This window comes from Rhodamnia argentea, chromosome 3 (assembly GCF_020921035.1).
Source record: "Rhodamnia argentea isolate NSW1041297 chromosome 3, ASM2092103v1, whole genome shotgun sequence".
NCBI lineage: Eukaryota > Viridiplantae > Streptophyta > Magnoliopsida > Myrtales > Myrtaceae > Rhodamnia > Rhodamnia argentea.
In genome coordinates, this window is record NC_063152.1 from 1,615,402 (window position 1) to 1,634,905 (window position 19,504).

At 39.0% G+C, this 19,504-nt stretch overlaps 1 protein-coding gene across 1 annotated transcript; it reads left to right on the plus strand.

Moving 5' to 3' along the window:
* The first annotated feature begins 11,931 nt into the window (after nucleotides 1-11,931).
* LOC115754967 (GDSL esterase/lipase At5g45670) lies at nucleotides 11,932-14,831 on the plus strand. Its single transcript, XM_030694168.2, has 5 exons — nucleotides 11,932-12,277; nucleotides 13,054-13,178; nucleotides 13,503-13,748; nucleotides 13,948-14,203; nucleotides 14,353-14,831. The coding sequence occupies exons 1-5, from the start codon at nucleotides 12,019-12,021 to the stop codon at nucleotides 14,574-14,576; spliced, it is 1,110 nt and encodes a 369-aa protein (XP_030550028.1). The 5' UTR covers nucleotides 11,932-12,018; the 3' UTR covers nucleotides 14,577-14,831.
* The last annotated feature ends 4,673 nt before the right edge of the window (nucleotides 14,832-19,504 follow it).

Genomic DNA, 19,504 nt, shown 5'->3' on the forward strand with positions numbered 1-19,504 from the left:
GCTAGGCCTATAGCAAATCAATTTGTGGACGACGCCTCTGAACGCCCGTAAAGAGAAATTCCGAATAGCCTTACTTGGGAGAATACGAGTAAAAGGCCAAGCGGGCTCAAAGATGGGTAACTCCGTATCGTCCCAATTGGCTCTTAGTCATTTCAAACTCTAAATTATGCTTATTTTATTCTCGACTGGGGATTGCCAACTGTTTTGAGAACAATATAGCAAAAAAACGAACCAACCATGGACGCCAACATCACCACGGCCTAGTGGTTGGGGGAATGACGGTGGTTCGAGGCATCCCGGGTTCGATCCTGGGATTTGGCATCAATGTACAAAGATTAATAAAAACTTTTTTGCTTCGCGATTCGGTGCCGATTGAAACTCAGCCAAGATGGTTACGTAACCTGGAGAGATAACATCCCCGACACACGTCCGATCCGGATGAATTGATCTTTTCAATTCAAAGTTTGCAAGGAATACGTACAAGGGTAAAGCGGTATCGTTTCAACTCGTTTAGAACGTGAGAACATACATTGACGCTTTCCCTTTTGATTTTTACAGGGGTTTGCCTTTTCCAGATAGGGAAGTATCCCTTCTCCTGAAAAATTAATGAAATGAGAAATTCCTGGAGCCTTTGACAATCTCATGTCTCAAACTAGATAATGAAGTTTTGCAACTCATTTGCATGAGCAGGGGCAACTCACAATTCACGCCCTTAAGAATTTTCTTACGTGCTTGCACCAAGATAAAAAGTTGCTACATTTTATATGCTCGAAAACACTCATACATTGCATAGTTTGTGCATGACTGTTCCTCGTATTTAATTTACCAACTCTGAATAAGGAACATGAACTACATAAGATACATCAAATGTATGGAATGGGGCATGACAGGATGATGAAAGGCAATCATTTCCCAAACACGTCCAATTCTTTCAGGCGAGATGAACGGTGGCAAAATTCCGCATTCCCCGAGGTAAAGAGTTTTCTCGCGAAAGGTACGATAACCGAAGTGACGGAGGCGTTCATTTCTCTATCTAAACACTACGGGTGATCCATTGATTACCCCTTTTGAGCGATGGTTTCATTTCTTTACCCTGTCAAGAACCACTCCACATCGGGGTCCAGACGGGTTAATTCTAGCAAGCAACACGAGGTAAATGGTTAGAAATTTTCTTGCTCGGACTAACATTAATCTTCGGGTGTTTCTTTGCATTTATACTCGAATTTTAGTTCAAGTGCCTTAGGATGATGAAGAGCATTCACTTCTCTATCTATACACTTCATTCTTTGCATAGCCCACTTGAGCCTGCAAATTCATTTCTTAAACCCCTGTTGGTGATCATTTGCTCATTCCAAAGACGAAGATAGCATTTTCCCAAGGATTAGAATTGGAGATGGTCGGGTCAACGGAGAATTCCCGAATGGACTCATTTCTTGTATGCTAGATTTTTTATGTTTACATAATTTTTCTTTGTAAATGTTTATGTTTGTTGTAATTCCTGGTTAAAAATCATTGGATTTAAAAAAAAAAAAAAAAAAAAAAAAAAAAAAAAGATGTCGAAGAGCTCTCAAAGAAAAAGGAAAAGAAATCTCTTCTCGAAAAAAAGAAGAAAAAAAAAGAAAAATGAGAGTCGGGAGTAAGAAAAGCAAAGGCCGATCTCATATGAAAATTTCGAGCATAGGAAAAGCAAAGTCCCTACCAAAAGTAAGGCCAATGCACATTCATTTGTAAAGTACTTCTGAATTTTGAATGTACATTTTTGCATGTTAAGTTGTAAATTCCATGTATATGTTTGCATTGTGTCTCTTGCAAATCCTTGACAGACACTTGTTGTGAAGAAGACTCCCCAAGAAATCGGTTTGTAAAGTGCAATTTTCAATAGAAAATTACCATCCCTCATTCAATGATGGAATTCTTTCGAAGACATTTCCGGTAAGACCATGATCGGTGACTAGTCGGCGACGATCACCAACGTCAAGCCCCTTCTCATTTAATTTATGAGCCAAAACGAGCCTTTTCGTTCCTCGGTCCCCAATCCTAGCCTACGTTATAACCATCCAAAGTCTCTTCGATTAGGGCACTTGAGTTAACGTAGAGTTAAATGATTTTAAGCATCACTCGAAGAAGTTCGAGCAAGATTATTTCTCTCTCATTTTTGCAGGATTCTTGACTTGTAAATCCGGAGCAAATGATGAAGAAATTCATTTCAGCAGCCTTGACTCAACTAGAGTCCCCTTTGTAAACCTTTGACCTAGCCCTCATTACGGTCCTAATCAAGACCTCCCGGATCGGCTCGATCGTATCAATTGCGAGATTACTTGGATCCTTATCGAATGCGATGATGGAAAGATTGAGTGATTTCTCTTGAATCCCGCAGACAGGATAAATAGCTTTTCTCGAAAGTGAGAGAAAGCCCTTTCGGACTGAAGTCCCCCCATTCAGCTCACATTCGAGGTATTCGTCATGTGAGAACCTCTCTGGACAAAATTGGTAATGCAAACTTGACGGAATGGTTATGCATGAACCATAGTATGAGTGATTGCATTATACTCATTGTTGAATATGTTTGTGTGTGTTACCTCTGACATTCTATGATACGTAATACATTCCCGATGTTCGAGTTCCCTCCCAAGGTCTCGAAATTCATCCAAGGATTATTGAATGAGCAAGTTTTGCTGGCAAATGCCTACCGGGTACGATACAGCAATCTGTTTCGTTCCTTGATTAATCGTTTGGAGAACCCAGGTAAGTTTTCTGAACCCCTTTTCAAATTAACAACTCTTCTGATGATAGTTGTTATGATTCAATTCAGGCAATATGCCCCTTTTGTACTTATCGATTCCATTCAATGGTGCTCCTATCAAACATTGTTCAATTCAGGCAAGTATGCCTCTTACGTCAGTCGTGAAGACATATGCATTGGCGATCTTGACATCTTATCAAATCATAACGACGTAGCTCTTATGATTTCGGTCTCGAATCACGAAGACGTATGCACCGGTGATCTTGACCTTTAGTCGGCTCATAATGACATAGCTCTTATGGTTTTCGGCTCCTTTATCAAATCATGAAGACATAAGCACCCATGGTTTTGATCCAAACCAAATCATAATGACGTAGCTCTTATGATTTTGATTCCCTTTGTCGAATCGTGAAGACATATGCACTGGCGATTTCGACATTTAATCAACTCACAACGACGTAGCTCTTGTGAACTTGATTTCACTTCTTTCGACTCACAACGACGTAGCTCTTGTGATCTCAAACGACACACATATCTTGCGCTGTCTTGCATTAGGGAGAAGTCTCGATAACGGATAAGGCACCGATACCTTAAAATCCTTGCATCTGCAAAAAGAAGCTTGGAAATTAAGAGAACCATTAGCTTACGAGAAATTTGGTAAAACAGGTATTCTTGTATGCGATCCATGTGCGGGTTTCTCTAACATGAAAAATGAGAAGTTTTGACACATGTTATTTACGAGTCTTGCATATCATGCATCACTTCATTACATAAAAAATGGGATTAAAACTCCCGCCAAAAAGTTCATCCATAATTTGCACTTGTCAAAATTTAGGATTCAATTTTGTCTTTGAGCGGAACCTCTACGAGCCTCCACTCAAAGAGGGGCAGCTGTTGACGCCTAAATTTTGACTAATCTATTTTTTGCATAAAAATTATAAAAAATCATCTCATATATTTATTTTTAGCGTACATTGCATTGGCATATAATTGGGCAAGCAGAACACTTAATTTAGCATGCGTCTAGACTAGGCACGGGATGGAAAAATATACCGAGAAGATTTGAAACTTCGGGGACTGTGTTGCAAATACTTAAAACTTCAGGGACTGTATTGCAAATACTTGAAACTTCGGGGACTGCATTGCAAATACCAAGAGAAGATGAAGAAGGGAAGATGATGAAGGGAAGATGATGAAGGGAAGGTGATGAAGAGAAGATAAAGAAGAGAAGATAATGAAAGGAAGATGGTGAAGGGAAGATGAAGAAGAGAAGATGAATATGATGAAGGGAAGGTGATGAAGAGAAGATGATGAAGAGAAGATGAAGAAGGGAAGATGATGGAGAAATTTGGCTATAAAAGGGGGAGAGTTCTTGAGAATTGGAGGAGGGAGTGAAAGAGAATTGAGAGAGTTTTAGAGTGGAAGAGAATTGAGAGAATTTGTGAGAGAAATTCTTTAGAGAGGAAAAAAGAGAGTTCTTGAGAAAAATCGTAAGAGAAAATTTGAGAGTGAAGAAAAGAGTTTTAGACGAGCATCATCTTCGACGAGTCCCGGCACGTACTTCGCCTCTCGCCATCCAACAACGCCACTGCTTGCCTTTTTTCGACGATAGCCACGTTCTTCCAACTCCGAGATCTTGAAGGAAGCCATAACGTGTACGTGAGTAAGATTTTGTGGAATAGAAGGTAACCCTTTCCATCTCGATCTACAAAAATGTAATCGTTTGGTGTGAACATTTGTTTGTTTATTTTAGACATGTCACGTGTCCCAAAATTTAGCATTATTACATGTTAATTTATTTTTGTAAATACTCGTGATTGGCTGCGTTTTCTTTCTTTCTAAATCATCCATGGTGTATATCGTACAAAGTTCAATGTTTTACATCCCCATAAAAAAGAAGAAAAAACCAAAAAAATTGCATCTTTGAATTTCAAGTAAAATCCATCAAAATTGCCAAATCAAATATTTTTCATGAAAATGGTACCGAAAGGGCGTTAGAGTAATCTAGCGTAACCAAATCCCCGAATTCAAAATCTCTGGTTCGCGGAAATAAGATAGTTTTCTCCCGCTATTTTATTTAGGTTTCTAATCAACCTACCGAAAATGATTAGTGGCGACTCCAAATTCAAAACACGTTGCATGTTAATTATTTGAACCTTAAGTTGCGATTTGGTATGGACTTGGGAGAATCCGAGTTAGGTTAGTTAATTAATTAACCTGATAATCCATTAGCCCGAAAATTAACTTGTTTATTTTTTAGGTCGTGACACCCTCAAACTGATTTTCTAAACTTAAAGTTATCTCCTCTGTCTCTACCCTGTTTTCACAGCGAGAGAATATCTAATTGAGCAAAGAGAAGTGGTAGTATTGTTTCCATTAGGGAATGAAATAACTAGAGTTGGTGGCAAGCACAATGTTGAAGGAACAGGATGATTTGCTTTTTTCTTGTTCCTGTTTTTTTCGTTGCTTGCAAGATTATTGTTTAAGTTATATTTTCAAGGAATGGAATGCATATAGATTTCATCAGCAAATATATATATCAAGGAATGAATTTTAGGACTTAAGTTTCTCAAGACATTCTTCCGAAAACCAGGATTCGTGATCTGAAAGCAAGTGTCCCGGAGATTGTGTGTCCAGGTTATTAATTCGTGTTTAAAGGTCCTGTTCTTGTTGTGTCAATTGAACGGTCTGCTAGCATTGCTATGAAATAGCTCAATTGGAACGTGGCTCGTTTGGAATTGTTTTGAAAAGCTCGAACCCGGATACGATCTGTCTCTTAGCCAAGTAACCTGAACATGACCTCCCCAATCAATTTAGTGATCGGCTGCCAATTATTGTCTGACAGGATATGAGCGTGTGCTTAACTTTGCTAATGCTCTGTCGATCCTCCTTGCTTTTTTGGGTTTTGCTTTATAATATCCTCGCTTTTGCTTTATAATATGCTGGTTTTTGCTTTATAATATCCTGGCTTTTGCTTTATAATATGCTGGCTTTTGCTTTGCTTCGCTATGAAGTTTATGGTACTTCTCATGTTTCCTTTTGAGCCATGAATACAATTCTCTTCCCAACGACCCAAAGATGAAGTTTGGTCTTCTGTTTATTATTCATAAATTAAATGGTAAAACCAAATGATTTGTAGAAAACAGACCAACAAAATTGTGAACCAACTTCCTCTTCCAGTGGATCATGACAAATGTTCTGGGCTAATTTGAGATCACGGCATCGAGTAAATCCTTAAGATATTTCAACTTTTAGACACTCAACACATCAAAAAATCATTAAATAGAAATTTCGATTTGATCCTAAATATATCCACTCTAATTTAAACAGACAATGCATCTAATTTAAATGATTTCCCTATACAGAAGCAAACTAATGTATATCTTGCTTAAAAAATACTACCTCGACCACATCGATTCTATATCTATAAACAACTAACAAAAAAACTAACCTCAATCAAGTACTTACATTTCTTATTAATAACTAAATAAAAGTGGTAAAGAAATAAAAGAATGATATATTTTGTTAATTACTATATATCAATGAATTTCACTATTCATCAATCAATAACGACCTTTATTTGGTTAGCTCAAAAGAGAAAACGCTTATGTTGGCTCAAAATCGAAAAAGTACAATTTGTATTTGTGGTTGTAAGAGAAAATGCATATGCTTAACACTTGAGTGAATAACATATCTATGTATATAATCATGTTATTGGAACGACCCGAATTGTGCAACGAACATGAAGAGAGCGATTTTGGAATATATATGTGAAAATTGCAATTAACTCACAGAAGTTCCTTTTGATGTAACGGTAGTGTTTAACTTTGGAACTCGAAAGTCAAGCGTGCTCTGGTCGGTTCACTTCCAGGATGGGCGACCTCCTTGGAAGGAGCCCACTTGTATATCAAAGGCCAAAGTGGACAATATCTCAGCGAGTTAATCTAAGATATAAAAAAAAAAAATCCAGGATATGACAGTTGTCATATGCTACTCTTAGGTTGGATTGGTATCTCCAAAAATATTTTTAAAATTGTTAAATGAATTATAAAGTCAATAAAAACGAACATATGATTATATTACGAAGTTAGTAAAGATAGAATCCACACTTTGCCCCAGAAAAGATTGCGATACATTTGCAATATTTGAAAATCACGACAATCATTAAAATCCATTAAACATTTTACGGTCTGCCACAACAAATATTTGAGATAAACCCACTTTCAACCCATTTAATCAAAATAGTAAAGTAAAAAGAAAACATGAATTTGCCCATCTTCGTTCTTCTTCGCTCCTCTCCTCTCTCTTCAATTCCACTGATCATGACTTGCGGGCTCTCTCCCTCCACTTTGATACCAACTGATCGGTGTCCCCGCCACCGCCCTCGGCTTGATTTGGCTTGACGCACCAGCAATGAGTAACTCAAATGACGTTGATGATCTGATCTAACTCGTGCAATCTATCATTATAGAACTTCCATTGTTTGCTTCTAAGTTGATTAATTCACTCTGAAAATTCTTTAAAGAGTTATTTAGGTCTGAGGGGCTTTCACTTGGTTTGTCTTCTCCATTGAGAGAGGATTAAGGGCTTGGGATGGTCTGGTTTATGTTGGTTAGCACAATGATTCATAGCCTTGAACTCTCTTCAAAGACTACACTCTGGACACTCCTTCCGAAGCTTGATGTTTATGAAGCTTCATATTTAAGCACTAATGAACTTTACATATGGCACCCTAAAGTCAGCTAGGCTAGACAATTCTGGTTTTAATCTGTCATCCTTGCTTTCGAACGAGTATTTTTCCACTGCTTTTGTGTGGCCTAACTCTAGATATTTCACTTGGTAGTGCTGTAAATGGAGGCAACCGTGCAGACCTTGCAAAGCAAGAAGATATTGGCATGTGATGCAGGGTTTTGACTGAGTTTGCTTCAATTGCAAGACCAAATTCATGATTGGTAGTGGAGAATGGCTCTTGCAAGACGTTTTGGATGAAGGGCAAGCAAATGAGATATTGATTCAGATTAGATCATTAGACTCTGCACAATTCCCGTGACAATCTGGTTTTTATCATGTATTTATAATTACTTTAAAAAAAATCTCTTTTGGCAGATAATCTACTTCATATACGAAAAAAACACCTCGGAGGAACCAGTAAAATATGTTGCCTTGTTAGCCTTCTAGTTAACATCACAAATGACCCAAAGAAATGAATGTGACATGATTGCTATTTACCATCCACAATTTGGTGAATTAACAATTTACCTATTCATGGAGCTAAATATTGTCATCAAGCATCAGATGTAAAGTAGAATTTCATGATGTGTAGCCATCTGCTAACAAATCTGCATGCTACGAAATGCATTCAAAGTTTGCCTAGAGATAGCATATCCTATAAAAAGGGGAATTTGTCCAAAAGGTCCTAAACCTATTGCATTTTTTTCTAATTCAGTCATAGCATTTTAACTGTGTCAATTGAGTTCTAAACATATTCAACTTTTGCCAATTAAATTTATCCGGCCAATTTTGACCGTAAATCTTTACATGGATGCGGCTATCCCACGTGGCATAGCAAACAGAATACTTTGATATTTTTTTTTGAATTTATTTTTTTTTCATTTTTTATTTTCTTTATTCCTTTTTTTTTTTTTTACAATTGTGGCCAACGAGGTCGTCGGCCGATCAACACCGGCCACAAGCAAGGGTCGCCTCGTTTGGTCTAGGCGAGGACGTCATAACGCTCATCGGCCATGGGCGAGGGCCTTCGTGCCCTCGCCGACCACTAGAGAGTGCGTTGGGCCCTCTCCCAAACCTAAGCGAGAGCCGACACCCTCGTTGGTCGCAACACCCTCGCTAGCAATAGTTGTGAAAAACAAGAAAGAAAAATGAATAAAAATAAATTAAAAATTGTAAAAATATTAGAATATTTTTAGAAATTGTCCACTTCCGCACCATTCGTGTCAAGTAGGATCACCGACGTCAACGTCAATGATTACAGGCTAAAATTGGTTGGATATATTCAATTTACAAAAAATGAAAATGTTTAAAATTCAATTGGCAAAATTAAAAAGTTTATGATTAAATTGACAATAGTGCAATATGTTTATGACTTTTGGACAATTTTTTCCTTTGAGAGCGCTAGGGTTGTGAAGAGTTTGTCAAACACCTCTTAAAATTTTCAAGCAACATTGTTTGTCGAACACCTCGTAAAATTTGCAACATTCTTTCTCACAGCCGTAGCTCTCAAATCATATCCTTCGAAAAATTTGCAGGTCTAAGAGATTCATACCACCGTCTTCATGTGCTCATGATCAGAGCTGATCGGTTCTTCCATGTGTTCAATGTCTCTGTCTCAACTGTTCTATCACGACCTAGTTGGCCATTATTCTTTCCGACCATCAGCTGGATAATCTTTGCGTAGCCGCGTCACCGACACTGGTCAACGTCGACGTGAACGGGTGTTTTGCCATGAAAAAGAGAGAACAAGTAAACGTTACGTTAGCGTTTGCTTGCTGGTCTTTGCCTTGCTACAATTGAAGCGAAGGGCGTTGCAGTTCGTATTCATTGCTCAGAAGTCATCCATGCACGCCCCATGTTACTACAGTATTGACTCTCTCCAGCACTAAATTCTAGTACCCTCCCAACATTTATTAGGGTTTTGCTGGGAAAAGGTTGTAGCATGTGCCACCATAAATGCGCCTTAGAAATTCGCAACGTGTTCAACTAATTTCCTTTTCGATTTCTGATCTCCGCCGTTTAAGGCGGAAATGATTGAATTGCCAATATTGCTCTCTCTTTCGAAAGACACACTTACTTTGTCATTCATCTGCTTATGATTAAGAAGGGAAAGGTGATTTCGGACTGTCTGCATTTGTAGACGTTGTTGCAAATGGCAGAGTTGGAGAAGAGTTAGGCTGCAAAACAAATCGCCAAGTCTCGCTCATTATTTCATGTTGTAGGGTTCACTATAGCAAGTCACAACTTAGGTAGAAGAGACTTAATGGCTATTGCTTCATCGGTCTAACCAGAGTTGGGCTCACAATTTGTCCACCAGAATATGCAAACCCTAGATCAAAAGTGGTTGAGGTAGAGCCTTTGATTCACCTTCTGGTACTGATAACCAGCCTTAGTTTTAATAGAGAGAATCTGCATTTATTGGTGGGCTTTCCTTTTGCCGGATCGATGATCCAATAGTTCTTGCTCAAGGAACCTTTGGACTTAGTTTGTGTTAAGAAGAAGAAGAAGTAACAAAAGGAGCATTTCGGGTTGAGAGCAAGCATGCCTTCGCTTGCAGGGAAAAACCGAGTTCCGCCGGTGTAGTATTCCCAACTTCACATGCATCCTCAGATAATAAAGACCTAAGTGAGTTTGACGTGATCTGACGAGCTTGGATCATCCACAATAGGTCTATCTATGTATCTCTCGTGCTTGTGATTATACCTTAGTTATTGGAAGACTGTCGCATTCACCAATGGAATGTAAATTCCTATTAGTTTATTATGATTACACCTAGAGTTTGAGCCCTTGGACGAAGCCCAACCCAACTGAAGTTAGTAAAATTTAAATCGAACTGAAATGCGTAATGTATATAAAACGTATGATGATCCAATATGATTTAAAAGTCAATAAAGTACATCCCCTAATGCGAACTAGCTGGAGCACTGGCATACAACCACATGCGCAATTTGGAAAAGCTGTCTCCGTAATATTACCATTTTGACGAACAGTGAAGCAAAGATTGAGGCAATATGACTTTTTTTTTCCTCCCCTTTCATTATAGCTCCTGGCCAGGCATTAAATGACACTATAAGGGTTCGTTGAGATCCACGGGCCAAAGGGTCCCATCTCTCATTCGAGAGAGTGAGAAGTATTTTCTCGTTGCAATGGAAACGACAAAATTAAGAATGATAAAATAAGATATCAAAGTTCGTATAGGGTCTATCTTTGCTTCCTCAGTGTGATACAGTAAAGTATAATAATGATTTTGGAGGAAAGCTGATGGAAAGGATGATTTGAATCTAATTTCATTTGTTTTGCGAAGGATCAAGGACTAATTTTTTTTAAATAATCATTTGTATCAATTGAAATAATTAATCAATGGATTTTTTTATTATCGACAACGATTTATATCTAGAATTTTATGTGCATGATAAAAATATTTATTAAATCATGCATTTACTATGAAATAAACGGAGTCCATAGACACGTTGCATTTACTTAGGATAGGGTCAATCTTTTCAATGCAAACAAAAATAAACATTGGTGCCTCCCTCTATAAGTGATTATTACCTTATTATATGAATAGAAAAACTTTGGGTCAATGAATTACTAACTCATAAACAAGGTAAAGAAACAAGCTAAAATACATGTGAGGTAGCTTAAGTACAAAATTTTTGTACAATTAATATGCAGAAAATTGAATTTATGTCACATGCTTACAACTAGATGACAAACTAGAACCGCGCTCACAAATCATCTGCATAGTAACCATCACACTTTCAAAGAATATCGACATCTAATTTCTTTAATTGGGTCGATATCCTTGTATAGTAAAGCTTGCCAAGCTCGGGCAACACTAAATTTAATTGTCTTTAAGAGGAAAGTATACCAACATATTGAGTTTCAATGATCGAGATGTCTTCCTCTCTTTTTCCCCTTTCGCATTGAGCTTAGCAGGTACTTATACTTTTTTTCTGATCCGACTCATATGTCCACATTACTAAATATGGATTGAAAGTTTGATGAAATCTAGCAATTCATAATGACTCAGTGATTTTTTTTTTTAATATGAGGAAGCCCATCTTAGATAGATGAACTCTAGGCTCTGCTCCATAAATATGATAAGAAATGGATAAAAAATTGCATGGCTAGTTCAATATAAAGACGCGTTAGTACTCTGGCAAGCTGTAACCCTCCGTTTACAGAACCTACCCAAGCCGAGACGATCAGAATGGACTTTTGTCTGACCACGATCTGACGTACCGACACCATTTAAATTTCATCATTCAGCAGTTGGACTTGTTCCTCTGCCCCAACATGCATTGGACATGCATGACATGATCAAGAGAGAGAGTCATCGATCAGTCGTCTCTCCCCACATTATGTCCGCGTGAAGTTAATGCTGCCCATCTATCTCGCTCAACTGTCCAACAAGCAGTAGAAGCTTTCTTCACTGAACCTTCTTATTTATACTTAGTGTGAGATCAGTGAAGGCCAACCCACAATAGCACATTGCACTACTGGTTCATCACTTATCACCCCGAGAGATCTGAGCTTTTGTAATGGAGGGTGAGATGAGCAACAGAGGGTGGGTTTTGCGGTTCATGGGCGTGTTGCTGCTGGCGATGTTGATCGGCGACGGAGCAAGCGCCGACCCGCAAGTGCCGTGCTACTTCATATTCGGGGACTCGCTGGTGGACAACGGGAACAACAACCAGCTCAACTCCTTGGCCAGAGCCAACTACTTGCCGTACGGCATCGACTTCGCCGATGGTCCCACAGGGAGGTTCTCTAACGGCAAGACCACCGTCGATGTGATCGGTAAGCTCTCTTTGCAAGCTTTCTCTCTTTCGGCCTGGCTTTTTTCTGCGACAAGTTGTGTTTTGGAACAAAGACGCAAGTTTTTCATAAGGTCAAAGGAAAAGGTCGCATGCAAGAGGCACATAGCAAAATTCTTAAGCGAACATTTAAATAAATCATTACTTGCAGAGACAGCTTAAGGGTATTTGATTTTTGATGGGATTAATTTTTTTAATCCTAATTAGCAACCTAATATAGAACCATCAAAGAACATCTAATCCTAATTACCTAATTAAAATCGGATAACGACCAGTCTTTTCCTTGGAGAAACAAGAAGGGGATCTGATTTACTATCTTTACGCATTTATGTGACAAAAAGACTTGTGGTTGACCACAAGTCTCCCACATGACGTGCACATTGATAGTGTTCATGTGAAGCTAATGCTGCCTCATAAATGGGATGGGATCCAATGTAGTCGATTGAATGGCATGTGAGCAATTCTTTTTCAATCGGGTGGATCCTATGTAGAACTAGGCATGTGTCATAATCTCGAGACCGCTCGCGTAACGATAAATTTTAGCGGGTGGATCTTATGATGAACCACGCATGTGTCGTAATCTCGAGACCGCTCATACTCATGGGCGATGTCAATATATATATAAGATCGATAGTTTCTTTGTCTTAATTAAGTCATGCATGCTTAGTCAATCGTTTAGGAGTGCATGTATAACGCACAGTGCTTGCTCTCTCAAATCTCATATTCAGTTAATTTTTATCTGCTTTGGTAATTTTACAGCTGAGCTTCTGGGATTTGACGATTATATTCCACCGTATGTGACCGCGAGCGGGGATGCGATTCTTAAAGGAGTGAATTATGCATCTGCTGCTGCAGGGATCAGGGCAGAAACCGGACAGCAACTGGTATATATCAAGCACATTTCATGTTCTTTCCATATGGTCTGCAGAAATTCTACGGAAATTTCACGGTAAAGCAATGTGGCGTAATTAGGACAACGTTCTAACTATGATTCAACACATCATTATGAGTCGCAAACAATTTTTAAGCTGTGACCAGCGAACAATTTTTCAATTTTTAGGCGAAAATCTATGGTATGTCTTGCCCTTCACCGCCACGAGAGTAATGCTCGAAATACTAAGAATCATGGCATGTGACGTTGGAAGCAAAACATGAACTCTGCCAAATTTTGTGGACATAACTGATGATACACGGTGTTGTTGTTTCAGGGAGGGAGGATAAGCTTCGGAGGGCAGGTGCAAAACTACCAGAACACGGTGTCGCAGGTGGTGAACATATTGGGCGATGAGGACACGGCGGCGAATTACCTGAGCAAGTGCATATACTCGGTCGGCATGGGAAGCAATGACTACCTCAACAACTACTTCATGCCTCAGTACTACTCCTCGAGCAGCCAGTTCACCCCCGACCAGTACGCCGACCAGCTCATTCAGCAGTACTCTCAGCAACTAAGGGTCAGCATAATTTGTAGCACTTCTTTTCCTTTCTCTTACAGTTTCGCGTAAAGGCTAACTTGTGTTGTTAAACGTACTGCTCTTTACGCTGTGACATGTAAAGATTGTACTTCTTTCATAGCATTTTTTTTTTTATTTTCAATTCTGCAGTGTCATTTGCTGAACCTTTTTTTGATCTCGCTTACAATTATTGCTCCAGTCATTGTACAACTATGGAGCAAGGAAGGTGGTGTTGATCGGGGTTGGTCAGATAGGTTGTAGTCCTAACGCGTTGGCTCAGAACAGTGCTGATGGCACCACATGCGTGGAAAGGATCAACGTCGCATGCCAATTATTCAACAACAAGCTCAAGTCGCTCGTCGATCAGCTCAACAGCAATTTAGCCGATGGTAGATTCATTTACGTCGACGCTTACGGAATATTCCAAGATCTCATCAATCGACCTGCAAGTTTCGGTACACCTTCTTCTATCGCCATAGACTATTTAATAGCGAAATTAGGAATTTTGTTTGATGCTAGACTCCATGGAAAATCAACCGGTACCATAATTTTCTCATCGAAGTTCAATACATTCTTTCCCTTAATTTTTTGTGCTAAATTTCAGGTTTTAGCGTCACGAATGCCGGGTGTTGCGGTGTTGGGAGGAACAACGGCCAAATCACGTGCCTTCCCCTTCAGACCCCGTGCCAAAACCGAAACGGGTATCTGTTCTGGGACGCGTTCCACCCTTCAGAGGCCGCCAACATAGTTGTCGGAAGGAGATCATACAGCGCCGAGGCCTCGACCGACGCTTACCCCATCGACATTCGCCGCCTCGCCCAGCTCTGAAGATAGAGAGGTGGCGGTGGCAGTGGAAGTGGCCAAGGGAGTCGCAGTGACGCGATAGGGATTGTCCTGTTGTTTGTTCCCAAATTTCACTGTACCATGATTGTGTTGTTTCCATTGTTCCATGTAAGGCATGTCGTGGGTTTTGTGACCATAAGTTCGATTATAATTTCGTTTGCTTTGCTCGCTTGTGTTTTTGTCTAAATCAACTGGAGTGTACCTTTAGGAACAAGTCAATGCACACCGATATACACTTATAGTCCTTGGAAGAACTTGCCTCTTACATGTGTTATTTATGATGCCAATTGAGTTTTCTATAATTTGGCATAAGATTGAAGAGAGAGAGAGAGAGAGAAGCGAGAGAGGGAAGAGCAACGGTGAAGTGCCGGTAGCAATCCTTGTTAGTTTTTTTGGATCCTAGTATAAATCGTCACAGTTCTGTTCGAATTTGAAACAACCAACCAATAATTTTTCCCATTTACTTTCGCTCGACTTAGTACTTGGTTTTCGCTTCGTCAACAAACATAGTTTACTTGCTTAATTATTGCGTAAAATGTTCTTTAATTCCCAGTAAAAAAAAGGACTTCTCCAACGGAAAAGCTTTGGAGCTGCTGAATATGCCCTTTTCTCCGAATGTTTTTATGTACAAGTACGTTTTCTTTCGAACTGCAATGAAAAGCTTGAAGAAGTTTTTCATGTCCCCTGTCGAGTCCTGCAGGTGAAATTTGGAATTTGAAAATCAGAAGAATCGTAAGGCTCAAAGGTTGATTTCTCCAGGTGAAGGGGAAGGCTCAAAGCTCAGAAGAATTGCTCCATATGTTCTCTATGACCAACTGATAGTGCACCTAGAAGAGAGGACTAATCCAAACTTAGAAGACTAAGTAAAGGTAACCTCAAGTAAAGCTAAGGTCTTTGACGCTATAGTTCACACTTTCCTTTTATATGAAGTGCAATTGCGTCCTAAACTTTCAGAAAACGCAGTTAACTTTTCAATATTTCAAAACTCATGCAATCGAATGATAGAACATGTGTGTTTGGTCGATTATGAATTATATGGATTGATTATGGCTATGAAATGAAATTAGTACTCATTCTTTGCAAAATCGAGTGCAATCAAATTTAAACGCAAATCTAAGATCTTGTCTTCAATGGCAATTCATTTTCTTTTGTTGGTCTGGCTTCAATGGCAATTTACACTCTGAAATGTTAATCAACATTTAATTCGTTATCCATATTCGCTGAAATTCATCAGAGTAATAATATCCACGAGTTTTAATTTCCATGAAATAATCAAACCAACAAATGTCAAGTAGTAAAATCAGGTGGCCAAATCTACAGTTTCAAAATTCTAATTCTCGTTCAATCAACAAAAATATGAAATAAAATTGAATTTGAACTCTCAAGAGAAATTCTGACCAAAAAAAAAAAAAATTCCAAACAAATGTGATGGTAGGCACCAATGATGGATTCATTGACATTAAAATGAGTTTTAGTGATTCAATATAAGATGTAATAATTGGATTTAAGGTTTTAATTTAGAAACAATTGTTCTTCGATTTTATGTCAAACAAACGATAAAATTGATTGGAAGCCACATGATTAGGGTCAAACTCATGCTTAAGTTAATATAGGTTCGAAAATTCGGCAACCCAATGCCACCTACGGCGAAATTAAGACTTAGGCTCCTTCTGTTTCACGGAAAATGTCATATTTCTGCAAATTGCTTTACAAGAAGTCATTTCCAGGAAAATGACAATATTTTTCAGTGTTTGGTTGAAACTAGAAAAAGAAATAGAAAATATTTTCCTTTGTTTGGTATGAAACATATGATTTTGTTTGTCCCGGAGAAAATTACCAAAAATTTCAAATTTTTGATTATTTTTATTTCCTTTTTTTCTATTTTGCTATTTTTTATTTTTCTTTTTCATTCCTCCGCAGACTGTGGCAACCGATCAGCCACGGGCGAGGGATGAACTTGCTCAAGGCCGGCGAAGCTCGAACTTGCCGGAGGTTAACGACTCGGTGAGGTCTAGTTTGCTGCGACTCGCGAGGCCTTGAGCTCCCCCGTCACGCATTTAAAAGGGCTTGAGCTTACCATAACTTGTCTACCTCTAGAAAGGCCTCGAGTTCGCCGTGACTCGCCCACCTTTGGCAAGGCCTCGAGGTCACCGATCTAGCGAGACTTAAGATCACCAACCTCAAGCAAGCTCGAAAGTATGGTGGTCAATTAAGTCCTTAATCATTCAATTGTGCTAATTTAGTCATAAACCTTTTAATGACTTGCCAATTGTTGACTGAAAATCGATGACGTGGACGCCACCTTGCCGCCGGCCATTTCGCATGGCGTAGCCTACGCTAACGTGGAATTTTTTTTCTTTTTTCCTTTTACTTTCTCTTTTGCCACTAGTCAATACTCGGCCATGGCCAGCGACGGCGTCGCTGGCCTTGTGGGCCACAAATAAGGGCTCGATCCTTGAGGCTTGGGAGAGCACGACCCTCACCAATTTTGATTATGATAGCCCTTACCCAGGTTGCAAGGGCCAACCATGGCCTAGTATCGGCCATAGGCCAAAAAAAAAAAAAAAAAGAAATGAAAAAGTGAAAAAAAGGAAATCATAGAAAAAAAGATGAAAAGGAAAAAACTATTTACATTAGCACCAACCCTGTCATGTAGGATGGTTGATCGCCGGCCAGCGTCCATGTGAGAGACTTCCAACCGAAATTGATTGGAAAGACTAAATTAGCATGTTGTGAAAAATATGTAGGACTAAATTGGCATAATTGAAAGATTTAGAGCCACATTGATACAATTGAAATATTTAAGACTAAATTGACCACTATATAATAGGTCTAGGAGTTTCTGGACAATTATCCCAACATAGGTTATGTTGCAGACATTCATTTATGTGAACTTATGTTCTACTTGATGAGGTATTCTATTTCTTTCACAAGAGTAATTGCAGTCTTGTAGATAGATGCTATAGATCTCTCAATTAAATGCTATCTTTTCTTTAAACAGCATAGGCTATGCACATGATAATCAAGCTATATGGTTGCAAACACTGTGCGTTTCAGGAAATAATGGAGTTTGACTATTGACTTTTTCATGTTCTTTAGCTTCTTTTGTTTGGGGGAGGACGGTACGGCCGCGTCTCCCTCTTTCTCCTCTCCTCTCCTCTCATACTCTCTGTGTGCGGTGCTGTTTGGCCTGCAACGGCTAGAACAGTGAGAGACGACTAAGAACAGATGCGTGGGCGAGAGGGATTGGTCAAAATTCGCCCTTTTCTAATGCTTTCTTCCCCATTTTCTCGCCAATCCCACCGGATCTGTACAGCCTTCACTCACACTTCAGACTTCCCACCCAAACCAGAGACAATCACACTCTATTGGCATCACAATCATCACTGTCTAACTCTCTTCTGGTTCTGTTCTCATGCTCGTAGCACCAAAAATCCGTCGATTGTCAAGTGCAACACGGTGATATTAGCTCCTCATCGAGCAATTTCGAGGCAATAGCTAGGAGGAGAACAATCGCGTTGCAGACTGGGCTTTCTAACTCAGCACCCCTCACCCTCTCTCTCTAGGGATGGTCCTCGTGGGATCTAGGAAGGGCCGCCCTCGCCAGACGCCGGCACGAGTGAGGGTCGCCCGACACTAGCCCAGGCATCGGGCGAGGGTTGCCCAAGCCAGATCTGGTGGGGCCCTCGTCTGAGGCCGGCAATTCGCCGAGGTAGGGGAGAGGAAAGAGAGAGGAAACAAAAGGCAAAGAAAAAAAGAAAAGAAAAGGAAAATAGAAAAAAGGAAAAAAATCAGAAAATGTGAAAAGACAAAAATGCCTTCGGCTAGGCCTTTCTTTGAACATTAAGGGCACTTTAGGCCCTTACTTGAAATAAAATCAACTCCAGGCTATTATTAAGAAAAGGATAACAGTTCGGACTCTTATTTGGAATTTTCCTGTGGCCTCCAAGCGACATAATTATTAGAATAATGTGCTCTTATGAATTAACCGACAAAACTTAAAGTTGGCATAAAATCAAGGAAGAATAGTTTTAAATTAGAGCCCTAAATCCAATTGTTTTATCTTTGATCAAATCATTAAAACTCCATCACAGATTTGATGGATTGTGCGTGTAATCGAAAAAAGGACATTATAACTGTCATAATTTTTGTACGACAATCCCTTTAGTAGCAAAATTTCTCCCTGGATCACTTTAGTGCCACATCAAAGAGAACACGATCACTTATGTACCTCTAGCAACAAAATCCTACAAAATATCTTACGTGATTTTTTTTGAACAAATGTTAATGCCAACATGGAATTTTTTTTTCCATGAAAGAAAATAGTCCACGTGGATGATGAGGTGGCCTTTTATCACAATCGGTTCAGGACATATTCAAGTGACCTATTATAGAGTAATCCAAGTTATGTATTTGGCCATAAATAATTCTCCAACAATGAATACAACGAAAGGTAATTGCAACTAGTTGTAATCATCAAATGTAATTTCCCAACTAAGATTTTTTCCCAATTTGTGCTTCCGATGGAACTTATGTTTTGGACCTCTTGCTCAAACTACAACTAACTATTTTTCAAAGGTAAGCATGGTGAGAAATTCAAGTTGAGCCTTAATAGTGTGAAAACATTTATTTGTATCTACATATTGAAAAATCAACCTTTCCATAAATTTTTTTTTACTTTTCTTGAAAAAAGTATTTTCTGGAAGGTTGTCATAAAATATTGCCCAATTGGTGCTTCCAATTTAGCTTATATATTAAATGTCTTACTGAAAAACAAATTTCAATTTGGCTCGTTACAAAATACTCATCCAAAGAGGTTGTTTTTCAAAGGAAAATATGGTGACAAATACAGGGTTGAATCCTAAAATTGTGAAAACATTTGTTTTTGCACAAAGTGGATGATAACATATCGT

What these genes read in the sequence shown, in the direction of transcription:
- LOC115754967 (XM_030694168.2), top strand. Translation starts at nt 12,019, where the DNA reads ATGGAGGGTGAGATGAGCAACAGAGGGTGGGTTTTGCGGTTCATGGGC. An exon ending in GACCACCGTCGATGTGATCG is followed by an intron (nt 12,278 to 13,053) that starts GTAAGCTCTCTT and finishes GTAATTTTACAG; the next exon opens with CTGAGCTTCTGGGATTTGAC. An exon ending in AGTACTCTCAGCAACTAAGG is followed by an intron (nt 13,749 to 13,947) that starts GTCAGCATAATT and finishes TTATTGCTCCAG; the next exon opens with TCATTGTACAACTATGGAGC.